At 44.3% G+C, this 20,613-nt stretch overlaps 3 protein-coding genes across 3 annotated transcripts; 2 read left to right on the forward strand and 1 right to left on the reverse strand.

Moving 5' to 3' along the window:
- Positions 1-10,802: 10,802 nt before the first annotated feature.
- On the reverse strand, positions 10,803-16,411 carry LOC139831053 (uncharacterized). The gene is made up of 9 exons (XM_071820145.1): positions 16,155-16,411; positions 15,892-16,068; positions 14,765-15,536; positions 13,813-13,899; positions 13,533-13,655; positions 12,588-12,734; positions 12,374-12,472; positions 11,537-11,707; positions 10,803-11,101 (listed from the first exon to the last, which is right to left on the reverse strand). The coding sequence occupies exons 3-9, from the start codon at positions 14,849-14,851 to the stop codon at positions 11,075-11,077; spliced, it is 741 nt and encodes a 246-aa protein (XP_071676246.1). The 5' UTR covers positions 14,852-15,536; positions 15,892-16,068; positions 16,155-16,411; the 3' UTR covers positions 10,803-11,074.
- Positions 16,412-16,890: 479 nt separating this feature from the next.
- Positions 16,891-17,700, forward strand: LOC127303720 (uncharacterized). Its single transcript, XM_051334426.1, has one exon. The coding sequence runs from the start codon at positions 16,891-16,893 to the stop codon at positions 17,698-17,700; it is 810 nt and encodes a 269-aa protein (XP_051190386.1).
- An 823-nt stretch (positions 17,701-18,523) lies between these two features.
- Positions 18,524-19,348, forward strand: LOC139831644 (uncharacterized). The gene has a single exon (XM_071820958.1). It carries the CDS (start codon positions 18,524-18,526, stop codon positions 19,346-19,348), a length of 825 nt encoding a protein of 274 aa, XP_071677059.1.
- Positions 19,349-20,613: the final 1,265 nt, after the last annotated feature.

Genomic DNA, 20,613 nt, shown 5'->3' on the forward strand with positions numbered 1-20,613 from the left:
CGCGGCTCCGACGTTGCAATTGGACGGCGTCGGTGGCTAATCGAGCAAGGGGAGTGAGCGAGGCGAGTGAGAAGAGGGAGTGGAGACTGGCGGTGTGAAGAAATCGAGTGGGAGGGTCTCTTTTTATAGCGGCGCGTGGTGGCCGTGGTGGAGCGGGGCAGGTCGAGCATGGAGGCGAGGCTACAGGCGTCTAGCGTCACGGGCGAGGGGGCAGGGCAGTGCAGCATGGTCTGGCGGTCGTCACGGTGGTCTCAGAACAGGGGGAGGGGGACGGGCTTGGTCTGCATAGTGCGGCGTCCAGCGGAACAGTGGCGGCGGTCGGCGACGAAGTCGTCGGCTACAGGTCTTGCGCGGGCCAGTGGGGTTGTCCAGGAGGGAGCAGGTGACCGGGTGAGTGCGTAGGAGAGAGGGAGAGGACGGGAGGAGGTCAGCAACGATGGGGGCCAGCGACGCTCTGGCGCGCTCTGCGTCGCCACCATGCGCATGCTGGCGTCACAGGGCGTGTCTGGGCGCGTCGCGTTCTGGCCAGCGCCAGCGTCTCCTGGGGTCAGCGCGTGTATGGTCAGCTTCAGGAGGGTGAGGGCAAGCTAGGTGACATGTTGAGGTGGCCTGGATGGGAGAGGAGAGGGGTGAGCATGGTGAGGTGACAAGAGGGCCGGCATGGTCTAGTTTTGGTCAAGGTGAGCAAGGTTCAGGGCCGGCAGTGGCTTGGACTGGTGTCCAGAGAGGTGGTGGTGTTACAGAGCAGCAGGGGAGGGCCAGGGTTGGACCAAGTCCAACCAAAAACTCAGCATGGGCATCAAATTGGGTTCTGCCTGCAAAGTGTTTGTAGAAATGCCCGAAAGAGAAAAAGTTTCAAAATTTGGAAATTCCCTTGGTGGATCTCATTCATATAATATTTGAAGTAGATTGGTGGTGGTGGTGGTCATTTTGGTGAAGGTTTGCAAGAATTCAAAAAGTGGCTCATCTTCTCTTTAATCCAAAGTCTCCACTTGGCAACACTATACTGGTCAACCTGGTCAACTTCAGCAGGGATGGTCAACATGGAAGTTGTTGACCTTGACATGGTATCGGATGACATGGTCATAGTTGACTAAGTTTGGTTGAGGAATCAGAAGATAAAAGGGTGCAAAGTGGTGAAGATAATATAAAAGTGACATATGACCATTATCATATGTGAATTGAAAATGAGATTTCCTTTGATTGGATTCTTGTTTCTTTGATGCACTTGTGTTTGTTTATCATATATAAGAGTTTTACAAGCAATAGATCAAGCCATGGTGGCCTTGCTTGAAGATTTGCAACAATGGCTAAATGTGTATGTGAGTAAAAATGGGATTTTCTCCCTATTTGATTTCTCTCCATTTGTTTTGACTTTGGTTGACTCTAATGTGATTCTTATTAGTTTAGAAACATTTTCAAACCATTGAATCCATTTCAAAAGTCTTGATCAAAGATTTGCAAAATTGGCCATAACACATAAGAGGTGATGTGTTAAGTTTTATTATTTTTGTAAAATGTTCCCCTTGCTTCACTTGGATATGGGTTAGGGTCAATTTAGTGTTATATTAGGTTGAGAGATGGTTTCCCCTCATTTGGTCAAGGTTTAGAGTCATAGGTCAAAGTTTGGTGAAATGGCTATGTGTCACATATGCCTCTATGCATATGTGGCATTTGATTTTTGATTTGAGTGTTCTTGGCCCAATTGATGTTGTTAAGTGTTGAAATGGTATATAGGAGTGATCCAACCATTCACAACAAGTCCTAGGGTCAAGATTCTTAAATTCACAAATTTGCTATTTTACTCTCATATGCCTCTATGGCATTTTTAGTTTCTTTTTATTTTCTTGGGAAAACACTTGGATTTGGTTTGGTAAGTGCTAGGTAAGGTATATGAAGATTTTCCAAACCTCTAAGCAAAGTATAAGGCTTAGGGTAAGGTTTTATAAATATAGCCACAGGCACATATGCCTCTTTCTTATTTAACTTCCTTTTTATTTCATTATAACTAGGGTGGTGAAAAATGAGGGGTGAGGTTTAGGGTTTAGTGGGGTTCACAATGGTTCATCACCATTTAGCAAAAAAAAAAAGGTAGGGTTCAAGATTTACCTATTAGGGTTATATGCCCCCATATGTCTTTTATTTTATTTTGGTTTCTCAAAAAGGATCCAAAGGATTTTTGGAGAAGGTTAGGGTTTAAGGTTTTTCTTATTTGATTTCTTTCTCTTTTGTTTTATTGGGTTGGTGATCTTCACTTGATCACTTTGGGGTTTTAGGGTTTAGCACATAAGCATAATAACACTCATCATGGCAAACACAAGATTTGAACAAGATCTATATGTATCAATCTTATTTTAATAAAAGTTTTTTGTTGGTTCCAAAATTTGGAACTAGGGAAAATCATTTTGTTTGTTTTGAAATTTTTGGGTTGTTACAAACCCTTCCCCCTTAAACAAATCTCGTCCCGAGATTTTAAGAAAAGTTAGGTTCCTAAGAGAGATTGAGCATTTTATTAACAGGAGGACATACTTGGCATCGTCTGGGGTGCTTCCTGAGCTTCAGTGGCAGTCATGTGGTAGAGACGGCCGTTGTTGTTGTTCTGGTTCCTTCTTCCTGCAAAGCGGCGCTGTTGCTGAGCAGGTGCTGCGGTATTGGCGGCAATCCTGGCAAGCTTCTTGGGGCACTCTTTGGAGAAATGACCCACAACTCCACATTCATAGCAGTTGACGGTGGACTTGTCTTTTGGGAGTGACGGGAACAGCGTTGCTTCCAGTCCTTGGGGCAGTATTGGGGTTGTTGTTGTTTCCATTGTTGTTGCTGTTGTTGGGGCGGTTGTTGTTGTTGTTGTTGTTGTTGTTGTTCCCTCCGGGCTTCGGGGGTCCTCCGTTGTTGTTGGTGTAGTTGGGGTGATAATTCTGGGCAGGGGGCTTGTTGTATCTTGGGGTGAATCCTCCAGAGTAGTTATTGCGATACTTCTGGTTATGGTGGGGTCCACTCTGGTTCATCATTCTTCTCTTGCGGTTCTCGTTGGCCTGATGCAGCTTTCCTTCCATCTGTATGGCTGAGTCTACCAGGGCTTCTAAGTCAGCGAACGGAATGTTCACTAACACAGTTTGCATCTCGTCGTGCAGTCCGTTCAGAAATCTTTCCTTCCGCTTCTCATTGGTGTCGGTCTCATCCGGGGCGTACCTTGACAGAGTAAGAAACCTGTCGCGGTATTCCACCACGGACATTCTTCCTTGCTTGAGTTCACGGAACTCGTCTCTCATCTTCTTGATCAGTCCTTGGGGCACATGGTATTTGCTAAACTTAGTCTTGAAGTCTTCCCAGGTCATCATCTGTCCTGCATTCATGGCACGGGTGCTGGTCCACCAAGCTCTGGCTGGTCCTGCTAAGTAGTGCGTGGCAAACAGCACTTTCTCTGCGGCTTCAACTTGCGCAACTTCGAGGTTGTTCTCCATTGTTTGGAGCCAGTCATCAGCATCTAGGGGTTCTTCAGTCTTGTTGAATATCGGAGGGTTGGTGTGCTGAAAGTTCTTCAGCTTTGATCCAGGGTGATTGTGGTTTCCGTGGCCTTGATTGTTCTGAGCTATCTGTTGCAGTGCGGTAATGTTGGCTTGGCGCTCAGCTCTTTCGACTTCTCGGTCTGCCATCATCGTCTGCAGCAGTTGCATCATGGCATCCTGGGTGGCGTTGCGGGTTGGTGGGGCCATCTGAACATCGGAGTAGATGATAAGATAAGAGGGAAATTTCTATGTTTTGTTTTGTTAAAATTTTTAAAAGTTCACAAATTGAAAATTTTGAGTAGTGTTGCGGGGGTGAAAACCGACAACACTTTTTCATTCATACCAAGCATCATACATTACAAAGCTAACACACCGTTGGTTTGAAGAACCATTCATCGTTCTACGATACAAGGGGGATCCTGATACAACTCACACCTACTTAAATGCTTAAAAGATACTACTCTTCAGGGGGGGGGATTTCTTCGTCTTCACGGGTGAGGTGCTTGGCGAGAGGCGAGGGTGTTGTCCAAATCTCTGCGGGTTTTGTACTGCCTGAAGTCTTGAGGTGCTTCATAGGGGTTCATCTTGGGTTGTGGTGGGGGCATGGTCATCGGTCTTCCCATGGAGTCATGTCTTGGGTAGTAGATGAAACGAGTGTTCTTGATCTTGTCCTCATTTTGTCCACACAGACGGGAAATTGCTTCTTGCATAGCTTTGTCTAGTCCTTCCTTCCAAGTGCTTCCCGTTACAGAAAACCATATGGTTTCCCATACCGGGGCATCAAGCTTTCTTCGTAGATCAGTAGAAACGTCCCACTGAGGTGGTTCTCCTGACTGAGCTTTGAGGGGTATTCCGAAGAACTCGGGATACGGGTGTCCTAGATAGTCCACCAGTTGCTTCAACTCCTTTTCGAAACTTTTGTCGTCTCCGGATCCAAGCTTATAGGATTCCCATTGGTACTTCATCTGTGAGCAAGTAGGATAAGTAAGTTAAAGAAGTAGTCAAGTGTGCAAAATTTTAGATAGTGCTACAAAGAAAAAGTAGAGCATGAATTTCTCATTTTGAAAAAGATTTCAAGGTTAAGGGTGAGAATAGTTTTTCACAAATATTCACTTCTTGGGTTTTGAAACTAAGTTTTACAGACGTCCATTCTAACTAGGGTCTCCTAAGGTCAACAATGGCTCTGATACCAACTTGTCAACACCCGGATTTTTAAGTCCAGATGCCTATTATGCCATTCATCGCAATCCCAGGAATATTGTTTTTGCGAGACATAATAGATTAATATCACCACACATCATTCATTACAACGCATAATTGTCTTACAACAAGGGATCACATGATCCAGTCTTATTACAATACTAGTTGATCTATTGATCAATTACAAAACAAATAGCGGAAGCGAAGTAGCGTAGTAGTAGTCCATCTATTCCACAGGCAACTGTTGACGTCAGGAGTGATCCTAGTTGTCGTAGACGTCCTGCTGTCCTTCTTCCGGGTTCTGGTACTCCTCGTCATAGTCTGGCCATTTGAATAGCCAGGGACAAAGCCATGAGTACTTTAAAGTACTCGCAAACTAATACTAAGGTAAACACTATCAACTATAGCAAGGGGTTCTAAGCTCTAGTTTCATTTGCATAAAGCCAGTTTTATTTCATAAACACTTTCATAAACAAGACCTCTTCATTTGCTAACTAACTCAAGTGGGAACATTAGTGTCATTCCCACAACTCAGTTGTGATTCAAAGTCAAAGTCACCTTTTCAAGTTCAAATCACAAGTCACCCTGCATATGTCACATTTTGAAAAAAAATGGTCTGATGACGGAACAGTATGGCCTTTCCAACCGTCCATAACCGTGGACGCGGCTATTCGAATAGATCTACACTCTGCAGAGGTCGTACACTTGTGCCACAACATTTGCAATAATCCGTCAGGGTTAACTGGCCCTGATTTACCACACTCCGTGTGCGGACTACCAACCATAACCTTTCACTTACATATCCTAGTATAGGCATCTCTCCCCATGAGCTTGGCCTCCCAGTGAAGACCAACTGTCAGCCTGGGAACTGCACAGGGCTTGGGCCGGACATTCACCTCCTTTCACGTCATTTCATATCACTTCACTTTTGTAGAGGCAGCCTCCAGCCTAACCCCGATGACGCTTGTTTAGAGGGAACCCATACTAAGATACATAAACTTCTAGTTAAGCCCTACCCATATCAGGTATTGTGGGGGTACTTGCAAAATTAGAAAGGTATCGCATCCGAACCCAACCATCAGTTTTTGTAAAATTCACCAAGTCATTCACCAGTCATATTCACCTTCAAAATCTTTCAATAGAATGACTCATCATTCCAAGGTTTTCAAAGTCATTTCATTTCACAAGTTCCCATCTAGAGTAGTCAATTTTGTTCATTTAGCACTAGCAACTAGGCATGAGGGGTGCTAACTTAGCTTATAGCTTTCTAGGCTAAATTTGATACTCTTGTAGTATTCTATCTCTAGACCAAAGTTAACTATAAAAGCAAGGTATAATAATCAAAGTAAAAATTTGGAAGAATAAAACTTGGGATGGGATCATGAAGCATAAAAAAAATAGTGAGTGTGCCTTGCTCTAGTAGAGCTTTGCACTTTGCAAGAATATTAGCTTGCAACAATATAACTTGCATTAGTCTAGCTTGCCTTGGTTGGTGTATTGATCAAAGTGGTCTTCTTCTCCTTCTTCTTGGTAGAATACCTCCTCTTCTTGATAGTCCCCGGTACTAGCGTCTATAAACGAATACGAGGATACAATCACCAAACAATTCATTGGCTATTCCAAACATCACATAATTTCACACAAACTATTCTATTCACACAATTAATACAATTTGGTGCATTGGCGGTCTGGGTTTGAGGAAGAATAATTTCCTCTCATTTTATATGTAAAAGAGATAGTTTCCATATAGTTCTTGAGGAATAATTTCCTCTCATTGAATCTTCTTTAAGATTTAATTTCTCAAACCATTACTCATGAATTTATGTTGACCTAAGTCAACCATTCATCATCATCATTTGAGAAAATGATTTAAATGAGGTAGGGATACCTCATACCATTTAATAGTGCCTATTATGATTTAATTCTCCAAGTATTTCATGTGAGAGTATTTGACCAGGGGTTCAAACTTCACATGAAAGTACTTGGGACAAGATTTAAATGAAGTGAGACACCTCATATAATTTACACAAGTATCCTAGCATCACACATTACTATTAAGTGGGTAGATGTGTTGTTTTTCTTATTTAGGAAAAATAATTTCCTCTCATACTAATTTAGGTGTTACTTTTAATTACTTAGAGAAATAATTTCCTCTCATTATCTTATTAAGATTTAAAATCTCTCATGAACAATATATGACCTAGGTTGACCAAAGTCAACCTCTTCATACTTATCATTTGAGAAAAAAGATTTAAATGAGGTTCCATACCTCATACCTTTTAATCCTAACATGGTAAAGATTTAATCTCATTAACAATTCATATGAGACCTAAATGACCAGAGTCTCTACCTCATATTGGATTGTTCATGATAAGATTTAAATGAGAGAAACACTCCCATAAGATTTAATAATTTGTTGGAACAATTTAAAAAGCTACTATGGCAAACATGTAATATTCTTAAATGAGCAATTATGAGACCAAGCAACCAGGGTCATCACATTACTTCATACAACTTGAAAAAGATGATTTAAATGAGGTGCTATACCTCATAGATTTGCAATCTTAATTTTGGAAAATTTTAAATGGGCTAGTAATGGCTACATAGCCATTATTTGATTCTAACCCATGATCATATACAGTACCCATATCATATTTTTACATAAACAATTAGAGTTTTTGAAAAGTGAAATTTGAGAGGTGGAACCACCTCAAAATAGTTTATGGTTGATTTTTAAGATTTATTTGAAGTTTGAAAAGTTACTGATTTGTTATTTTTACTAATCAACTTCTACAACATATTTTGATTTGAATCCAGTGTGGTTGGCTGGGGCCTTTCATGAGCTTTCTAAATATATAAAATTTGTTGAAATTGGCTCAGTAGATTTGGATCTATTAAATTTTGAAGCTAGCATCAGATTGCAAAATAAATGGAAAAGAATTAAATCATTTTGAATTTAAACGGGGGCGGGAAACTAAATGGGCCGGCCCAGCTTCGCTGGCGATGCGGGCGGGCCGCCTGACAGTGGGGTCCACTGTCAGGGCGTTTTTAAAACACCGAACCGGTACGCGAATGGAGGCCGTAGGATTAGAGTTGGGATCGACGGTCCACCGTCGTCATCGTCGACGGCGAGGGGCAGGGTTACTGGCGGCGCTAGTCGGAGGTGGGCGGCTCACCTGAGCTCCGGCGAGCCTGGGCGTTGGCGGCGTTCGACGTTGTCGAGGACGGCGAGTCGAACGGTGGTCGAGGGAGAGCTTGAGGAGGACGCAATCGGCGGCGAGCCTCTCAGCACCTCCGCGGCTCCGACGTTGCAATTGGACGGCGTCGGCGGCTAATCGAGCAAGGGGAGTGAGCGAGGCGAGTGAGAAGAGGGAGTGGAGACTGGCGGTGTGAAGAAATCGAGTGGGAGGGTCTCTTTTTATAGCGGCGCGTGGTGGCCGTGGTGGAGCGGGGCAAGTCGAGCATGGAGGCGAGGCTACAGGCGTCTAGCGTCACGGGCGAGGGGCAGCGGTGCGGCATGGTGCGGCGGTCGTCACGGTGGTCTCGAACAGGGGAGGGGGACGGGCTTGGTACGCATAGTGCGGCGTCCGGCGGAACAGTGGCGGCGGTCGGCGACGAAGTCGTCGGCTACAGGTCTTGCGCGGGCCAGTGGGGTTGTCCAGGAGGGAGCAGGTGACCGGGTGAGTGCGTAGGAGAGAGGGAGAGGACGGGAGGAGGTCAGCAACGACGGGGGCCAGCGACGCTCTGGCGCGCTCTGCGTCGCCACCATGCGCATGCTGGCGTCACAGGGCGTGTCTGGGCGCGTCGCGTTCTGGCCAGCGCCAGCGTCTCCTGGGTCGGCGCGTGTATGGTCAGCTTCAGGAGGGTGAGGGCAAGCTAGGTGACATGTTGAGGTGGCCTGGATGGGAGAGGAGAGGGGTGAGCATGGTGAGGTGACAAGAGGGCCGGCATGGTCTAGTTTTGGTCAAGGTGAGCAAGGTTCAGGGCTGGCAGTGGCTTGGACTGGTGTCCAGAGAGGTGGTGGTGTTACAGAGCAGCAGGGGAGGGCCAGGGTTGGACCAAGTCCAACCAAAAACTCAGCATGGGCATCAAATTGGGTTCTGCCTGCAAAGTGTTTGTAGAAATGCCCGAAAGAGAAAAAGTTTCAAAATTTGGAAATTCCCTTGGTGGATCTCATTCATATAATATTTGAAGTAGATTGGTGGTGGTGGTGGTCATTTTGGTGAAGGTTTGCAAGAATTCAAAAAGTGGCTCATCTTCTCTTTAATCCAAAGTCTCCACTTGGCAACACTATACTGGTCAACCTGGTCAACTTCAGCAGGGATGGTCAACATGGAAGTTGTTGACCTTGACATGGTATCGGATGACATGGTCATAGTTGACTAAGTTTGGTTGAGGAATCAGAAGATAAAAGGGTGCAAAGTGGTGAAGATAATATAAAAGTGACATATGACCATTATCATATGTGAATTGAAAATGAGATTTCCTTTGATTGGATTCTTGTTTCTTTGATGCACTTGTGTTTGTTTATCATATATAAGAGTTTTACAAGCAATAGATCAAGCCATGGTGGCCTTGCTTGAAGATTTGCAACAATGGCTAAATGTGTATGTGAGTAAAAATGGGATTTTCTCCCTATTTGATTTCTCTCCATTTGTTTTGACTTTGGTTGACTCTAATGTGATTCTTATTAGTTTAGAAACATTTTCAAACCATTGAATCCATTTCAAAAGTCTTGATCAAAGATTTGCAAAATTGGCCATAACACATAAGAGGTGATGTGTTAAGTTTTATTATTTTTGTAAAATGTTCCCCTTGCTTCACTTGGATATGGGTTAGGGTCAATTTAGTGTTATATTAGGTTGAGAGATGGTTTCCCCTCATTTGGTCAAGGTTTAGAGTCATAGGTCAAAGTTTGGTGAAATGGCTATGTGTCACATATGCCTCTATGCATATGTGGCATTTGATTTTTGATTTGAGTGTTCTTGGCCCAATTGATGTTGTTAAGTGTTGAAATGGTATATAGGAGTGATCCAACCATTCACAACAAGTCCTAGGGTCAAGATTCTTAAATTCACAAATTTGCTATTTTACTCTCATATGCCTCTATGGCATTTTTAGTTTCTTTTTATTTTCTTGGGAAAACACTTGGATTTGGTTTGGTAAGTGCTAGGTAAGGTATATGAAGATTTTCCAAACCTCTAAGCAAAGTATAAGGCTTAGGGTGAGGTTTTATAAATATAGCCACAGGCACATATGCCTCTTTCTTATTTAACTTCCTTTTTATTTCATTATAACTAGGGTGGTGAAAAATGAGGGGTGAGGTTTAGGGTTTAGTGGGGTTCACAATGGTTCATCACCATTTAGCAAAAAAAAAAAAAGGTAGGGTTCAAGATTTACCTATTAGGGTTATATGCCCCCATATGTCTTTTATTTTATTTTGGTTTCTCAAAAAGGATCCAAAGGATTTTTGGAGAAGGTTAGGGTTTAAGGTTTTTCTTATTTGATTTCTTTCTCTTTTGTTTTATTGGGTTGGTGATCTTCACTTGATCACTTTGGGGTTTTAGGGTTTAGCACATAAGCATAATAACACTCATCATGGCAAACACAAGATTTGAACAAGATCTATATGTATCAATCTTATTTTAATAAAAGTTTTTTGTTGGTTCCAAAATTTGGAACTAGGGAAAATCATTTTGTTTGTTTTGAAATTTTTGGGTTGTTACAGGCGGCGGTTGGGTTCGCTGAAACGCTTCGTGCGCAGTGGAAGGGAGGATAGTGGGTTTGCCCTGTATTCCCCTTCCCACCCCGCACAAGTAGGGGGCGAAGAGCCGCCTCGTAGCCAAAACTGGGAAAATTCGACGCGGGGGCCGTTTTTACGAGGTCTGCTAGAGAGCCGGGTAGAGCCCAACCCTGTATTTCGGCGGTTATTATACGGGTTTGGCCCTTTTAAGGGGTCTGTTAGACATGCTCTAACTATGCCAAATCTTTTTGGTAGGACATCTAAAACTAGATAAACAAACCAGCAAAGAATTCTACCATGAGACAAACATGAGTAAGAAACATAGTCGGGCATGTGCTTATTTTCCAACGATCTGTTTCTAACCTCCTGCTGTCAGAAGTAAGCGACTATGCAAGGTACATGGATCAGTTACGTAGCTCTGCTAAGAGTCATATCTGACATGTAGGCATGCTAGGTATATCTCCAGCTACCCGTCTGTGCTATGTATAGGTACATCTCCAACTTATGTTGTTTTCAGTTTTCTTCACAAGAATATGGACAGGCTATACAGTACACCGTGCAGTATCGAACAAAACACAACCCCTCACAACTTCAGTGGAGGCTTCACATGTCCAGGCAGCAGCAACTATCCTTTATTCACACATCCTCCTCCCTGCATATAATAAAATTTATTTAAACCACTGGTTATCGTGAAAGTTCAACAGAAAGCAAGAATAAGCAAACATATTCATCTGCATAATCTTTCTTCTATGCTTGGTGACATGTGATCTGAAAACCAAAACAGATGATGAGGGGGAAAAAGGAAGATGAAGATTTAACATTCAATGGGCATGAGAGAAATGATAATAAACATATGATGGATGTCCCTTACAAGTGATTATATTGCTGTGAAGTGAATGACAACAATGATTTATTAAAATAACAACCTCGAGCTGTCCAATCAAACATTATCAAGCAGAGATTACCTAGATATATAAGAGCTTTTCCTGGTTGGCCATAGTCCTAAGCACACAAACTTTAATGCATGGCTAGGGAACAAAACATATTATGGAAAATAAAATGTCATAGCAACTCTCCGAAACCGTACCTCTATTAGTATTATAGCTGATCCTTGCTCATGGGAGCGAATCGATACATACCAACCCATACTTTTGCAGGTATTGGCATCATCCAAAGCTTTGTTTATCTCACCCATCTGAACCCAGCAACGGCACCTCTTTGCATACAAGTTTGGATTCTTAGGGCCAGTCGCCATTGCCTGGAGCCATGAAATAGTATACCACAAAAAGATCAAGACGGCTGAATATGACTAAATCAACACACCTTGTACCAAAAATATTTGTGTAAACATTAATCAAATATGATAGAGAGAAGATTCCCAACAGTCAGATATGCACACAAATTAGTTCTAAATACAAAAAGTTGGACCCAAAAACTGGGACCCACACAAATAGTTCGAATCAGCCTCCTCGCATAATAAAAGCAAGGGAAAGGCTGCCTAGAAATACCCTTCCCCAGACCCCACAAATCAGGGACGAAGCTAGGAAAAAATCTCAATGGGGTCAGCTCAATATTATCACTAATTCACTGGTGTCATCTTATGCAAAGTCACAGTACTTAGTACTAATTAGTGAAGAGTTTTGCAACATTGACCCAATGCCAATAAGGCAGCTCCGTCCATGCCCACAATGTGTGGGAGCTTTCAGCACTGGGTACGCCCTTTTAACAAATACTGGAACCCCAAAAAAAAAGTAGGTAATAAAAAACAGTTACAATGTAGAGCACCCATATGTGCAGTATTATTATGGAGTAACAAAATTATTATTTGCTTCACAGCGAATTTCAATATATGATAAGGTAACCAAGTATTTATTGGAGCCCTATGGATGTACTATGCAGCCACTGATCTGATGGAAGAATTTACCGTGGTGTATAGAGCTGATGCCTGAGCATAATCCTTTATCTCAAATGCAGCATCCCCTTGCACTTCAGAAGAAGAATGCACAATTGTATGAAGATGACCCTAAATCAAATGTTTCAAACAAAGCTAATTTAGCTTTTTTGCTTGATCTGTGTAAAACTGATTGACATCAACCCGACTGGAACAACAAGTTGAATTGGAAATATTCTATTCGTACTTCTAAACCCACAGATTTCACATGTTGCATTATTCCATCAATGCTCCAGTCTGCAAATTTGTCTACACGTGATGTGACAGGAAAAAGAATCTCAACACATTCCTTCCGTCCATGGATTGCTGCTATTTCCACCGGCATTATATCACTCTGTTAACAATCATATCAGGGATCAGTTTTAGAATAAGCACGGGAGAGCTTCGGGAATGGCACAAAAAGAGATTGTGGCAAAGGCGTTGCATTCAGGCATATCTATAAGATCCGAAATACCCCCTCTGTCCAATCAAAGCTGTCTTAGATTTTGTCTAAATTTGGATGTATCTAGCATCCAATTTAGACAAATCTAAGACAACTTTCATGAGACGAAGGGAGTATGGAAAGTTATGGACGATTGTGCAGCGCATGTACATATATGTGCTCCCAGATTCCCATCATATCATGGACATGTGTATAGATAGAATAATTAAACAGGTGCATGAATGTTTGGTTCCTTTGCTCTTCTTATTTCTGTGAAAGCACAAATGATGTGACCTTCAGTACAACGTGATAGATAATTATTTGAAGAGAAGAGACAGAGGACTTCAGAATGGCATGTTTAACCATAAAATGCTCAGAATAATGCAACTGGATAAAAAATTCGGATAAACAGAAGGGGAACTCAGCATAAAACCGGCTATTAACAAGCAATGTTATTTCAAACCTAACAAACCCAGAATAGCAAGATATGGCATCATTTACCCACGTTTATCAAATAGCTTACATTTATTCATGTTATTAGATGGTACCATAAATAATATAATCTACAAATTCTGGAGATAATCGATGCTACGATAAGCCATTAATCACAAACACATCACGGAAGTTGTTTTGCTAGTACATCACATAGCCAGTTCAGAAGCTTAATTCGAGTTACATCTAACAGTCTAAGTAGCAGCACAAAAAACTCACTTCATCAGGAATATTGGGATCAGCACGATATTCCAACAAGAACTTGATGCAGTCAGATAAGCCATATCTTGCAGCTATTATTAATGGAGTTGCAGGCCTAGCAGCATTGACATCAGCACCGGCCTGAAACATTAAATATTTACCACAGAATTGTGAAGATAGTGTTTTGTAATCATCTGCAACTTGTCTCACAATAGGAATGACATGACAAAAAAATTAGGTCCATTTGGCAAAATATCTCTATTGCACGTAGATGTTTTAAAGGGACAAGTCACTGCACCTGAATAACTAGTTCCACACACTTCAATGAAGAAGCGAAGAGAGCCAATGTAAGTGGTGCATAGGATGATTGCACAACGCTGTTAGGCTGGAGAAAAGGCAAACATCACATTACTTGAAACAATAACACAGTAGTCAATGAAGAACAGTAAACTATCAACTATTTATTAGCAATTATTAGCCGAATAAAGAAATTACTAAACGCACTGCTTGGCGTACTTTATTTATTTTTTCCAGACAAATGCTATAGATGCGAAAGGAAATCATATGCTTTTATCATCTTTGTTTTTCCAAATGAATCATTGGACATAGAAGTATGCACCCAATATCTTTTTTGGAAGGAAATTCCAGCGTTCAGTAGCAAAGGCCCTTATGCAACTATTACCACTACATCCATCAGATGAAGTATCTAAGAGCACTGCAAAAGAATGAAGGTAATTTAAGGTCATATGTTGTGTTATCTCCTGCGCTTGATATTTTCTAGCATGCGAGTAAAGTTGCATGCGAAGTTGCAAACTACCCAACACCAGCATGTCTGACCGTCACACAGGGACAGTGGATTAAACTGGAACTTGGCCTGACCAAGATCTGGTAGTCATCTAGAATCTAATACATTTTAAGCAAAGGAAGAAGAAGAAAATATCCATGGACAAATGATGCATGGTAAAACAAGAAAAGAACGGAAAGAGACACAAGACTAGAGCCAGCAAATAAAAGAGAAGCCCTAGGTCAGTTTAGGCAAGAGGCAAGGAGGTAAAAATAGTGTTCATCATTCCGCCAATTAGGCAGGATTGGGATAGTTCCTTGAGGGAAAAGAAAGATAATAACATCTATGGGCCAAGTGAATACCTTTTGGCCACGACTTCTCTTTACCATGAATACAAGACTGTATAAACCATAGTGAATATTGACCAGAAAGAGCATACAAAAGATGGAAAGAAGGAAATTAATACATTTGCCTCATACTTCAACAGCACTTCCATCATTTCCAGATTTCTACACAGAGCCGCAAAATGTAGTGGTGTTCCTTCTGAGCTCATAGAGTCAACATTGGCCCCTCTGGATAACAATATATTCGCTATTCCAAGGGGATCTGGATAAAATACACGAAAAATACTCACTGTGTCACATTAACATCAAGGATACAATAGATTTCATAGTATTCTCGAAAAAAAATTATATCTGGGCAGAGACACTACAACGAGTTTTGATTAGATATGACAGATAAGATTTGGCATGAGTGAAATGTCAGAAGCAAGTATACAGGCCGAGAGAACCTTTCTTTGTTGCAAGAACATGGAGCACAGTAAATCCTTGCTTGCTTGGTATGTTTGGATTAGCACCACGATCAAGTAGAAGGTTCACAATTGGTTTCGGTGCTTTACCATATATTGCACATATTAGAGGTGATGAACCTAGCGAGAGCACAAGATATGACAAACAGTTTGTCAGAGTGAGCAACAGATGTTTCTTCCGACCAAAAGAGGGATACGTAACCAAGAGCGACTGAACCTGCAAAATACATGTATACTAGAAGATGGCACAAGCAGATACCACAAGTGAGTCATCCATAAAAAAAATGAAGCACCAGAACATTCACTCACAATGCCATAATTGGTATCTACTTTCATGTACCTCGAATGCTCCTATTTTACAGATCCATTATTTAACATCCATTTTCAAGAAACCAACTATCTGCAGAATTTGTCAAACACAAGTACCGCCCTGCTTGGAAAAAACAGTAAAAACACAAAAGACTTGTCAATGTCATTCCATCAGCATACAAGGAACTAATGATCGCATACCATTAACCCCAATAAGGCACACCTACTACTTTCTATTTGAAATTAACTGCGCGCAATTGGCAGGTGGCATTCAGCCTCTGAAAACACAATGGCGTGATTGCCAAACTAAGCAAAAAAGCCAAGTACGGTTGCACTCTGAAACCAGATCTTAGATGTCATTCGGCTACTCCAAGATGGCACGGCATAAAAAAAAAATCCCGCAAATCAGGAGATCCTTGATCAGGAACAACAACCCTGACGAATCCAATAACGTGTATTAGCGACAGGTTAATTACCATGCTGAGCAGCCGCGTTGACGTCGAGGTTGAGTTCATCGATCAGGAACTCGCACATCTCCAGCTTCCCATTCAAGGCCGCCACATGGAGCGCCCCGAGGCTCCTGCCGTTGAAGTCCTGGATCTCCTCCACCACCTCCAGGCTTTCCCCCAATTTTCGACAAAGCTCCGCCATCGCTGCGCGCACAAAACGTACAGCAACCAGAAATCGCATCGGATCCACGAGCACCAAAACCTAACCGCGAGGAGTTTCGGGACCTTACTCTTCATGACAGGGATGCTACCGTCGCGCGCCGCTTCGAAGACCAGACTGCCCGGGTAGGTGCGCCCCGTGTAGAGCTTGAAAGTGTCGGGGAAGAGCGGCGGCTCGAAGGAGGATCCCCCGGAGGAGATGCAGCATCCGGAGGAGGAGGAGGAGGAGAAGGAGGAGCCCATGGCGATGGCTCGCCTTCACGGCTCTGGATGGAATGGAAGGTTCCAGAAGGCTCTAGACGGAAAAGAGCGCGAAGCGAGGGACGGGTGGGCGGGGTGGATGTTGGCGTGTTGGGCTTCGGTAGCCGATTATATAGGTGCTCCCCTGTGTGAATCGGATGGGCTGGATGGGCCTATTTAGCATACTTAGCCTTTCCTGTCGTATCCATTAAGATAAGCAGATTCTCCACTAAACAAAGCAGATCCCCCTAAAAAAACTAAAACAGCAATGCCGTACCCATACGACAACATTATCTCACTATACAACCTTTTCGCCTCACGCGTCTAGGGTTTGGGTCTCGCAGGCGATCACCGCGGCGAGAGGAAACACCGGCTCTGATCGATGACCGATCCTCCTCATCTGCTTCCCGCTCCACTCGGGCTGACCAAGGGGTCGTCCTGGTACGTCTTCCCGGTCTTGGTGGGGGCGGGCGACGACGGGGTTGGGCGGCGCGGATCCGATCCAGGAGGAGGAAGATCTGATGGCGGTGAAGATGCCTAAGGAAGGGGGAGCGTCGGGGTCTAGCGATGTTGAAGAAGCTGGTCCTGAGAGATGAGGAACTGGATGACGTTGTACTCCCGAAGGAGGAGGTGGTGAACCTAAAGGAAGGCGCTCGTTGGATGGCGGTGGTCAGAGTGCATACTACCAGGCACTTTGGAAACCAGCCCTTCTTTCAAAAGATGGACGTAGCTTGGGGTTTCGCCAAGTCATGGACAATAAGGCCTGTGGAAGATAACCTGTTTATCCTCCAGGTATCATGCTTGGGAGACTGGAATAGGGTCATGAACGATGGTCCCTGGATTTTCCGCCATATGGGTGTGATGGTGGAACCCTACGATGGTGTGGCAGACCCGACCACGATGGTTCTCAGTCGCTTGCATGCATGGGTTCAGGTGCGAGGGATTCCACCGCTGTTTCGGAAGGATGACATTGCGCGTGATATGGCCGCTCGGATTGGGGAGGTGCTTGGAACGGAGATGTATGCGCTGCGAGCCAGTGGTACGAGTTTCGTGAGGGTTAGGGTCAAGCTGGATGTTCATAAGGCCCTGACCAGAGTTGTGGGGCTGCACCCCGAAGGAAGCGAACGATTGATGTTCCAAGTCCTATATGAGAAGCTGCCTAAATTCTGTGATGTATGTGGGCTTCTAGGTCACGGAGATGCGGAGTGTGAGGATGGTGTGCATGAACAATCGGCGATGCAATATGGGGCGTGGATGATTGCGCCGATGGAAGACTGGCATCCCAGTTCATCAGGGGTGCGCATAAGGGAGCCGTCGAGGGATAATTTCCGTGGAGGAAGAGGAGGGGGACGGGGCACTGGGGCTGCTGATTCCTGAAAGAGGCCGCAAGCAGTCACACCGCCTCGGGCGGGAAAGGCAGGGGCGGACACAATGGGGGCGGGAGGTAGGCCATTGCTGACTGATGGCTTGGATGATCCAAAGATGAAGAAGAATCTGGACATCGTGTTGGAAGCAGAGGAGGATGGCACCAAGATGGGGGTCGCCTCGCATGTGAAGCCTGATCCAAAGAGACCGAGATTGACAGAAGACAACCTTGATGAGGCGGGCTCCGGTGAGGGGCGCCGCCAGGAGCAATGAGTAGCATATGTTGGAACTGTCGCGGCTTGGGCAGCGACGCGACAGTTCGTGAGCTTCAAGATCTTGTGAGGCGCTTCCGACCTTCTGTTCTTTTTGTTGTAGAAACTCAACTTCCTAAGTTGCGGGTTGAGGGCTTGGCCAAAAGACTAGGGTACGATAACGGTTTTGCTGTTGGTAGCTCAGGACATAGTGGAGGTCTTGGGATGTTTTGGAACAATGAAATAAAGATGGAGATTTTGCCGTATTCTCAGTATCACCTTGACGCAATTATAACCGAGGGGGACGATGAGCCTTGGAGGGTAACTTGTGTCTATGGAGAGGCTCAGACATCGGAGCGGTATAAGACCTGGGACATGTTAAAGTTCATTAGGTCGTCTAACCCATTACCGTGGATGTGTATTGGGGATTTCAATGAGGTGTTGCAACAACACGAGCATGAGGGGGTCGCTGAAAGGATCCTCACTCAGATAGCAGGCTTTAGGGAGACGGTGGATGTGTGCGAGCTTGCGGATTTGGGGTTCGAAGGAAACTTCTGGACCTATGAAAAGTGAGTGGCAGGTGGATGGCGACGCTGGCTTGGAGTGAGAGGTTCCGCACGGCATCTCTCCGTCACTTGATGGGTGTGTCATCGGACCACTCCCCGATTTTCCTCCGATGGCGTGAGTCAGCTCGAGAACGCCGGATCATTGAGGAGAAGATATTTCGATATGAATTGATGTGGGAGAAGCATGAGAATTTCAGACCACACCTTGAAGAGGTGTGGGATGCAGAGGGGCAGGCACGCTCGATGGGGGACTTGCAACAGAAACTGGAGCGGGTCTCCAAGTCCCACGATAGCTGGGGGAGGCACACGTTTGGACATGTCCAGCGTGAGATCAAGCAACTCACTGAGAGGATGACAAGCTTACGGGTGGAACCGACTCGACAAGGACCGTCCTATGAAGAAGTTAAAATTACCCAACGGCTTGTGGAGCTTTATAATGGAGAGGAGGTCATGTGGCGACAGAGGTCGCGAGTGCAATGGTTGGCGGAAGGGATAAAAATACGCGTTTTTTTTCATCTCCGTGCCAATCAGCGGAAAAGGAGAAATAAAATAAGCAAGTTAAAGAAGCCTGATGGGCTGTTCACAGAAGATAGACAAGAGATGGCCGAGCTGACAAGCAGTTTCTATGAGCACTTGTACACCTCGGAGGGGGTAACCAATATGGCTGAGTTTATTAACGTGATCCCTACGAAGGTCACGATGCTGATGAATGATGCCCTACTTAAACCCTTCCGCGATGAGGAGGTGAAGGAGGCACTTTTCCAAATGTTCCCAACTAAATCTCCTGGGCCTGACGGCTTCCCTGCACATTTTTTTCCAAACTCATTGGGATCTCTGCGGTAAGGAGGTCACGATGGCAGTCTTGATAGTGCTAAAGGGAGAGGAGAGTATGGAGGAAATCAACAAGACTTTTATCGTCTTGATGCCCAAAGTAGCTAATCCAGAAGAATTGGGTCAGTTTAGACCAATCAGCCTGTGCAATGTCATCTACAAAATTGCATCGAAGGCCATGGCAAACCGACTGAAAGTATGTCTTTGGAGATAATTTCAGAGGAGCAGTGGATATGCGGAAGGCATATGATCGCCTAGAGTGGAGTTATCTGGAGGCTGTCATGACCAAGCTCAGATTCCACAGGCTATGGGTGTAGATGGTTATGCGCCTGGTGTCCACTGTCTCCTTCCAGGTGTTGTTCAATGGAGGAAGACTTCGACAATTTGTACCCTCACGGGGAGTAAGACAAGGAGACCCGGCCAATCTCACCGTATCTATTCTTGTTAGAAGCAGAGGGCCTTACGTGCCTCTTAAAACACCACAGTTTATCATCGGAGCTCCATGGACTGAAGGTGGCATCGTCGGCCCCGGCGGTGAGTCACCTCTTGTTTGCCGATGACAGCCTGTTGCTTTTCAAGGCAGATGCGGAAAGTGCGGGGAAGATCCAGCAGATTCTGGACACATATTGCCTGGCTTCAGGTCAGCGTATAAATCGAGACAAATCTTCTATATTTTTTAGTAAGAAATGTCCGAGCACAAGGAGGGAAAGCGTCAAGATGGTGCTTGATGTTCACAATCAAACCCTTTGCGCAAGATATTTGGGAATGCCCTCGGAGGTGGGGCAATCAAAGACTGATGCTTTCAAATTCATCAGGGAACGCATATGGAACAAAATACAGGGCTGGTTGGAGAAACTTGTCATCAGGAGGCAAGGATATTCTCATTAAATCCGTGGCGCAAGTGATACCAATTTTCACGATGGCTTGTTTTATTCTACCGGCAGGTTTGTGTAGCCACATCAATACTATGATCCGCAAGTTTTGGTGGGGTTGCAAGGACGGTGAAAGGAAGACAGCGTGGGTCTCATGGAAGGAGATGTGCAAACCAAAGAACATGGGAGGTTTAGGGTTTCGGGATATGGATCTTTTTAACCTATCCCTTCTCGCCCGACAAGCATGGCGCATGGTGCAAAACCCTACAGCGTTGAGCACCAGGGTTCTGAAGGCGGTCTACTATCCGACCGGAGATGTGCTACAGGCTAACCTAGGATCCGCGCCCTCTCAAGTTTGGAGAGGTGTTCATGCAGGGATCCAGGTCCTCGAGCAGGGGCTGATTC

Source organism: Lolium perenne, chromosome 5 (genome assembly GCF_019359855.2).
Source record: "Lolium perenne isolate Kyuss_39 chromosome 5, Kyuss_2.0, whole genome shotgun sequence".
In the NCBI taxonomy this organism is placed as follows: Eukaryota; Viridiplantae; Streptophyta; class Magnoliopsida; order Poales; family Poaceae; genus Lolium; species Lolium perenne.